At 32.5% G+C, this 9,054-nt stretch overlaps 1 protein-coding gene across 1 annotated transcript in view; it reads right to left on the reverse strand.

Annotated features, from left to right (window-relative positions):
• Nucleotides 1–828: 828 nt before the first annotated feature.
• The window catches only part of LOC116013095 (protein NRT1/ PTR FAMILY 1.2-like), a 10,497-nt gene continuing 2,271 nt past the window's right edge, over nucleotides 829–9,054 (reverse strand). Inside the window, exons 3-5 of the mRNA XM_031252754.1 lie at nucleotides 5,157–5,395; nucleotides 4,357–4,665; nucleotides 829–1,696 (exon numbers count right to left, since the gene is read on the reverse strand). Of these exons, the coding sequence (XP_031108614.1) occupies nucleotides 829–1,696; nucleotides 4,357–4,665; nucleotides 5,157–5,395 (1,416 nt within the window). The remainder of the gene's footprint in view (nucleotides 1,697–4,356; nucleotides 4,666–5,156; nucleotides 5,396–9,054) is intronic.

Below are 9,054 nucleotides of genomic sequence, written 5' to 3' on the forward strand. Positions count from 1 at the left end.
ATGTTTATAGTTGAATCATAATTTATAATGAGATTTTGGAGGTGCAGGGTTAGAGTTTGGTAATTACATATACTTGGTATTGTATTGTGTGTATATATATATATATATATATATATATATATATATAGGCCAGACCTGTAGGCCGAAAGGCCGAACTTGGTATATATAGGCCTGGCCTATTTAGTTTAATAGGCTTTTGAAATTGGTTCAAGCCTAGCATTTCTACTAAACGAGTTAGGCCTAACTAGGCTCTAATTAGGTCTGGACATATGCCCTTACAAGGGGTCTGACCTATTCCTACCCCTACTCATGAGGATGATAAGAATTGGACAACACCCCCTCGCACTACCCCATCTAATACGGATCCATTACAAGTGCTAATTGTCCCCATTACAAGTCATGAGAGGGGTGTTAGCCCCCGCGCGTTGGATTTGTTTATAATATAGCAATACACTCCACTATTAACATCAGCATGCACCTTTTGCATCCAAAACCATAATTAGTATCCAAACCTCCCGTCGTAATGAATTCGTGGGCACCGAGATGGTCGGCGAAGTGAATAACCTAGCTAACTAATACTAGATGAAGACGGTATGAATTGTATTGAATGAGGTAGTTCAAAGATATAGATTATAAGATATATATATAATGAGAGAATCACAGGGAGACTAGAATAGGGGAATCACATGAAGACTAGAATAGGAAGTCATAATCTAACTCAAATACATAGAGTCCTAATATTCACGTCAAAGAGCAAAAATGAATAAGTAGAAATAGTACTAAAAAAAGAAGAAGAAGTAGGGAGTGCACGTAATAAAACTCTTTAATTTATGGTTCATCTTCCCTGCCCAAGGCCACAACCTCCATGTTCTCATCTTTACATGGACCATAAGCCCTACTGCAAACAAAAAACAGCAACAAGTTAACCACACTCAAACCAGCAAGAATCCATTGGTAGTAATCATAGTGACCCTTGTTTATATTGCTCGATATCCAGCTTTCCTCGCCGTTAGTGAAATCATTGATAACGTTCATCACGACGCTCACTAAAAGGCTCGCGAATCCCATCCCGAGCAAAAACAGACTAGAAGCGATACTCGACATACTTTTGGGAAATTCCGAAATGTAAAACTCGTTTTGGGCAACTGCGCTCAAACCCTCCGCGAAACCCGCGAGGAGATTACTAGGGACCAGCCACAGCACTGACATGCCGACAACCTCGTCGGGGCTGTCGGCAAATCCCTCGTCGATTGCGCGTCTGCGGCGGACGGTCTCCACAGTGGCCGCCACCGCCACGGACAAGAAAGAAACGAAGATCCCACACCCCATTCTTGATTTGGTACTGAAACGAACTGGTTTTTGCATTGCGCGAGATGCTAAGGGAATGATGAATCGATCATATAACACGATCCAGAGGACGACAGAAATTATGGCGAACATGCCAACGGAGCCTGCTGGAATTTGGAAGGTTGAGCCGATGCGGCGGTCCATGGTGGTTGCTTGGAGGGTGCCGAAAGAGCCTTGGCTGACATTTATGGACATTATCACGCCGGTGAACCAAATTGGGGTAACTTTCAGCAACGCTTTCAGCTCTTCTACTTGATCGACTGTACAGAGATACCATGGATCTGTGGGTTTTCCATCGTCTGTTAGATCTCGTTGAGGGTCTTGGATGATGCAAGCTTTATTCAGGAACCTGCAGAAACCAATAATCAAGATTCATGAATTGAAAATATGTTAAAGGTATTAAAGTAAAAAAAAAAAAAACATAAAAGATTATTAACATCTAAATCAAGCAAGTTTATATTACATACCTCAAATTTAATCAAACACATTGAGGGATCTATGGATTAATAATTATATATGCAATTCTGCTGTGTAATGACATTTTATTTCCTGCATATTGTCTATCATAGTTTTCTGATAAAGTACTACATAGACTTCAAGTATTGATTATATTTTCTGTTATTTTATTACTTTATTTCCTGCAAACCATCAATTACATTTTGCCTACAAAGTACTATATTTATGATATAGAGTATTATATATAAAGTTTAAAATATTGATTATATTGCAATTCTATTATGTTATTATTTTATCTATAAACTGTCAATTATAGGTTTGCTATAAAGTACTACATTTATACTATAAAGTATAGATGATATATGCAACCCAATTTGTTATGTTATTACTTTATTTCCTTCAAATTGTATGTCGATTATATTTATGATATAAAGTATTATATAAGATTTAAAATATTCATTATATCTTCCTATGCAATTTTGTCATGACTCATTTTTATTAAATCTGACATGTATTGCATATTGGGACCCCTAATACAGTCTTATACGAGACCAACCCATATTATATATGAAAATTAGGTGGGAATGAAATTGTAATTTCCTTCAACAAAATGATCTGCAAAAGATTTTGAGAGATTGACAAATAGTACTAAGTATTAAAATTACTTCTCTGCTCTTATATTTGACCTGGTTGTTTAATGTAAAAATTAAAATAGATAAGAATTTCATCGTGATTAATTACTTTAATCAACAAAATTAAAATTGAAGCACCAAATGGTAAAATTAATATAGTTGGGAATTGAACGAGATTTTTTCAATCTATATTTAGTCTTGACTATTAATTTTTTACATTTGGTATTACAACTTTTAAATTAAATCTTTGCTAAATTTATTTCTTCGACCTAATTTTCGGTCATTAGTGATTTAGTGATTTATCTTAAAGGACTAAATCGTCACTTTTCAATTACTATTTGCTTAAACTTTTTGGGGGACGGTATTGATATTTACTATTTTATACAATAATTCACCCTTATTTTAATTGTATTTCCCTTATCCTAGTGAAATTGGGAATTGTTTGTGTATTATATTGTCCAAGTGTTGAATTATCTACAAGGAACTACAAAGGAGGAATTTTGGAGTATTTTGGACAAGTTCTAGAAGAAAAAGGGAATTACAAGGAAGAAAGGAAACAAGAATACAAATTAGAAAAGAATTGAAAGTTGCCTAATAGGCCAATGCCCATCTACCTCTTATATATTTGACCTATTCTCTACAATTAGGGGAAGGCTCCCTTACAGAGTTCTGAACCCTAGCTTTTAGTTTATATTTCCCTAGCATAGTTTAGATTAGTTTCACATTAGATTATTTAATTTCAAGATTGGAATCAAAGATTGAAGATTGGATTTGTTCTTTATCAGTTAAGTTCTCTTATTCCTTTATTACTTTATTGCAATGTTTATGGTTATTAATTATTGCTTTGTTTTGTTTACTCCCATCATGCGGGAGTAGTTCGTTTATGGGTTTGGATTAGGGATCCATTGTTAATCTTGATGTTCAATTGGTAATTATTTGCATAAAGGGATTGAATCTTTTACCTAGGATTTATGTTGATTTGGGGATTTCTTTGCACTAGTTATTGGTTTGTGGCCAGAATTAATTGCTAGTCTAGGAGAGGGATTCATTACAACGACAGTTGGATGGAGACCTCGAGCCTTACCAATTTCAACCTAATTTTCCTGCTATGAAAGTAAGGTAATTTTGGGGGCTTACAATGCTTAGGTGTTTAAGGTTATGATTGATGCATCACAACAGTGGGGCAATTTTAGCCTAATTCTCTTATTGATTACGAAAGTAGCTGAGTAGAATTCTTTTGTGCATTGTCCATATATCCCTTGGTTAATTATTCTTTCCCTAATCCTGAGTTTGTTAGAACGTCAAGGTTACAATCTCATAATCTGGCCCATACCTTTATCATACAGTTTACACCTGAATCAATTGCTTTCTTTTACATCCTTCAGTCTTCGTTGCTGGGATTCTATTAATTCATATACTCTAGTGCCTGATAATTCACACAATTACGTGCCATAGCCCTAATCCTCAGCGGAACGACATTACACCCTTTTTACACTCATCATTTGTGCTCATCAGGTATAAATGACAATTTTTGTCTTACTATACAAGATAAGTCACTTGCTTGAAATTTGATCATTAGTGACCTAAAATTAACTTGACCAAATGTAGGAAAGGTTTAAAAGTTTTGAAACCATATGAAAAAGTTAATAGTCAATGTGAAAATTAAATGGTTAAAAAAAAACTCAGCATGGAACCATTTTGAAAAAAAAAAATGATGACTGTACCCCCAAAGGTGTAGAATTCCCGTCCGCTATATGTCTTGATTTGACTGGAAAGTGGAAAAAGTGCGTGACTCACATTTTTTAAATGCATCAGAGTGTGTCATATAAGTTTAAAGTAAAAAACAGAGTAGAAAGTGAGAAGGCATGAAATATTACTCGAAAAGAGACTTAATAAGTCTCTAGTTTTATTAATTACCTACCTCAACTTTTCAGTGGGCAGAAGCAGATTGGAACCCTTATGATGGTAAGCTGCATCTGATGAGTTCCCCTCAGAACATTTCAAATTCCTCTTTCTGTAAGAAGCTACAGCCACTTGAATCAACCCAACGATCAAACTCTCTTTGGCCTTGGGTTTAACATAGAAGGAAGAACCCAGGAAGAAGACAACAAGAGAAATGAGCATTATCACAACAAGAACTCCATAGCCAATTTCCCACCCCATATTCTCCTGGATATAAACCAGAACTGTCATGGCAACCAGGACAGAAAACGATGATATGGCGTAATACCTGTTAGAAATTACAATTAAAGATTTATTTGAGATAAAATTTAGTTTGTTAAGTTTTTTACTATATACTTAGATTTAATTGTTATATTCAGGCTTTTCATTATACATTAGGATCTATTTGACAAACATGGCATGATTTTAGACCATACAAGACAATGGATAACACATATGACCTCAATTTTTAGGGAGTCCAATATTTATTTTTAATCTACCTACTTAAGAAATAAAACAAAATCCACAATTAATCTTAAAGCTCATCAGGTTTTTTTTCAAATCACTTCTCTTTCCTAATAATTAGGACCTAATTAATTGAGCACGACAATCTATTATGTAATTGAAAAGAGGAGATATATTTTACAATATTAGTTTTAAAATTTTTTGGTAGGGCCTCATTTATTTATAAAAATCAGGTAAAAAAAATATAAAAAAGGACTTTTAACTATAATGATATCGTTATTCACCCGTTAGACCCTATTTAAATTTTAACAGTACCAGCCGAAGTATCTCTCCATAGAACCGGTAGTTGTCTTCTGTAAATCCTGCAATTGGTCGGCGCCGAACGCCAAGGAGCAAGATCTTGCAGCTCCAGATCCAAGAGCCACCACAATGAAAGAGGTGAATAGTGTTAAGAGTTGGAATGTTGTTGCAGAGGTGCAAACATTGTCGTTTTCACTGCATGGAGGTGGCCTTAATTGTGGTATCACAGTAGTTGACCAAAACATAGCCATTCCCTGCAACATTTTGGTTCCATGACACACATTTTAGTTCAGCTCCAAAAAACCTAAGTTGCATCAAATCATTCACTTTCATTTTCATCCAACATAGACTAAATCCTAAAAGAGTGAAACATGATTCTCATACCAGAATTTCACGAGATTGACCCGTAACATAGTAGTTTATCAGCTAATTTTGACTTGACCCTTGTTTTATTTTGTTAATAAACAATCAATCTGAGAGCTTGATTAATTAATTTTTTTAACAGTTTATTGTTTCAAAATTCTAAAATTCAAAAGGTTGTTCAAAATAATTAGCTATTACACAAAGAACATGATTTATCTAGTATAAACCTTCTAGTAGTAGCTACGTTTTTAACAAATACCAAGAGAAGGGCTTAAGGGTGTGTTTGAAAAGCAGGAAAATGATTTATGGAAAATATTTTCTAGAAAATGAGTTATTTTCAAAAAATTGGTTTCATTTCCGGTGTTCGGTTGCATTTTGGAAAACTATCTTTGTGTGTTTAGTTCATTTTCTAAAAAATGAATAAAAATCTATAATTATATATTTTTATTATTTTATTTAAAGTATAAAAATCTATAAAAATATAAACTAATAATATTAAAAATAATATTATTAAAAAAAAAACACCCCCGTTCCGGCGGAAATCATTTTCCGTTGACTGAATTTTCCAGTTGTAGCCAAAAACTAGAAGCCTTTCGGGCTTCCAAGCACACCCTAACAGGGTGTTTGGTTGGAGTTCCCTCATTTTCATGGAATTCAAAATGAAATTAGAATCCCATGGCCCCCCTAGGATTTTAATTCTATGAATTTTACGAAGAAAAAAAAAAGAGAATCTTGAGACAAAATTACCCTCCCTTTTTTAAACCTAAACCTAAAATTGATGTCTGACTTCTCCTTCTAAATTATAACGTGTATTATTATTCGACTTCTTTTTATGTATGTTCATTTAAATCATTATATGAAACAATTATTCAAAATTTGCATTCTTTATATGCATTATTTATATACAACTTTCGTGTATATTCCTTTAAAATTTTTATATGCATATGTTCTTTTGAAATTTTTATATGCATAATTCTTCAAAATTTACATTCTTTTTTTTTTTTTTGGTAAATTTACAGGGTCTTTTTCTCCGTCCATTTAACGGTCCGGGGTCCACCCACGTTCCCTCTGGGAGGCACGGGAGCTGGCCCAAGTGGAATCGTCACTTGTGGGAATTAAACCTGCGCGTGTTCTCCCGAAATTCCTCCCCACAAAGAGAGCTCACTTGCCACTTGAGCTACCCCATTGGGTTAAAATTTACATTCTTTATATGTAACAACTCTAACAATTTGCGAATTAATTTGTCAATAATAATAATAATAATAATAATAATAATGATAATTTTTTTTTTTGATAATAATAATAATGATAATAGTAATAGCAATAGCAATAACACAACCACCACCAACAATAATAGGCATTTTGGACTTTAAACTAATTATTATTCCATATCAATTCCCATGTATACCAAACATTGAAATTGAAATTCTCCGTATTTTTATTTCTGCAAACCAAACATGGGAAAACTCCACTTTATTCCCGCATTATTCTTTTCTCATGGAATTGCAATTCTTTTCTCACGGAATTGCAATTCTTTTCTCACCTAATTCCTTCCATCCAACCAAACGCCCAGTAAATGAATGAATTTGGTTCAAATTATATATTGAAGTTTTGCTAAAAGACAAATAAAATTAAATAAATATTCAAAATATAAAGGTCATCAATTTTTTTTATTACTTTCCAATTTATAAGCGTAACCACAAATTAATCAACAATCGAATGAAACACAAAGTATAACAACAATATAATACAACCACCCAAAACATTAAAAACATTTGCTAACTCTTTCAATGGTATATCTTACATCACAAAAAGACAATAACTCTGCACCCACCCACCAACCCAAGTCTCAATCAAATAAAAGCATATATATATATATATATATATATATATATATATATATATATATATANAGGGTGTGTTTGAAAAGCAGGAAAATGATTTATGGAAAATATTTTCTAGAAAATGAGTTATTTTCAAAAAATTGGTTTCATTTCCGGTGTTCGGTTGCATTTTGGAAAACTATCTTTGTGTGTTTAGTTCATTTTCTAAAAAATGAATAAAAATCTATAATTATATATTTTTATTATTTTATTTAAAGTATAAAAATCTATAAAAATATAAACTAATAATATTAAAAATAATATTATTAAAAAAAAAACACCCCCGTTCCGGCGGAAATCATTTTCCGTTGACTGAATTTTCCAGTTGTAGCCAAAAACTAGAAGCCTTTCGGGCTTCCAAGCACACCCTAACAGGGTGTTTGGTTGGAGTTCCCTCATTTTCATGGAATTCAAAATGAAATTAGAATCCCATGGCCCCCCTAGGATTTTAATTCTATGAATTTTACGAAGAAAAAAAAAAGAGAATCTTGAGACAAAATTACCCTCCCTTTTTTAAACCTAAACCTAAAATTGATGTCTGACTTCTCCTTCTAAATTATAACGTGTATTATTATTCGACTTCTTTTTATGTATGTTCATTTAAATCATTATATGAAACAATTATTCAAAATTTGCATTCTTTATATGCATTATTTATATACAACTTTCGTGTATATTCCTTTAAAATTTTTATATGCATATGTTCTTTTGAAATTTTTATATGCATAATTCTTCAAAATTTACATTCTTTTTTTTTTTTTTGGTAAATTTACAGGGTCTTTTTCTCCGTCCATTTAACGGTCCGGGGTCCACCCACGTTCCCTCTGGGAGGCACGGGAGCTGGCCCAAGTGGAATCGTCACTTGTGGGAATTAAACCTGCGCGTGTTCTCCCGAAATTCCTCCCCACAAAGAGAGCTCACTTGCCACTTGAGCTACCCCATTGGGTTAAAATTTACATTCTTTATATGTAACAACTCTAACAATTTGCGAATTAATTTGTCAATAATAATAATAATAATAATAATAATAATGATAATTTTTTTTTTTGATAATAATAATAATGATAATAGTAATAGCAATAGCAATAACACAACCACCACCAACAATAATAGGCATTTTGGACTTTAAACTAATTATTATTCCATATCAATTCCCATGTATACCAAACATTGAAATTGAAATTCTCCGTATTTTTATTTCTGCAAACCAAACATGGGAAAACTCCACTTTATTCCCGCATTATTCTTTTCTCATGGAATTGCAATTCTTTTCTCACGGAATTGCAATTCTTTTCTCACCTAATTCCTTCCATCCAACCAAACGCCCAGTAAATGAATGAATTTGGTTCAAATTATATATTGAAGTTTTGCTAAAAGACAAATAAAATTAAATAAATATTCAAAATATAAAGGTCATCAATTTTTTTTATTACTTTCCAATTTATAAGCGTAACCACAAATTAATCAACAATCGAATGAAACACAAAGTATAACAACAATATAATACAACCACCCAAAACATTAAAAACATTTGCTAACTCTTTCAATGGTATATCTTACATCACAAAAAGACAATAACTCTGCACCCACCCACCAACCCAAGTCTCAATCAAATAAAAGCATATATATATATATATATATATATATATATATATATATATATATAT

This window comes from Ipomoea triloba, chromosome 3 (genome assembly GCF_003576645.1).
Source record: "Ipomoea triloba cultivar NCNSP0323 chromosome 3, ASM357664v1".
NCBI classification, from domain to species: Eukaryota; Viridiplantae; Streptophyta; class Magnoliopsida; order Solanales; family Convolvulaceae; genus Ipomoea; species Ipomoea triloba.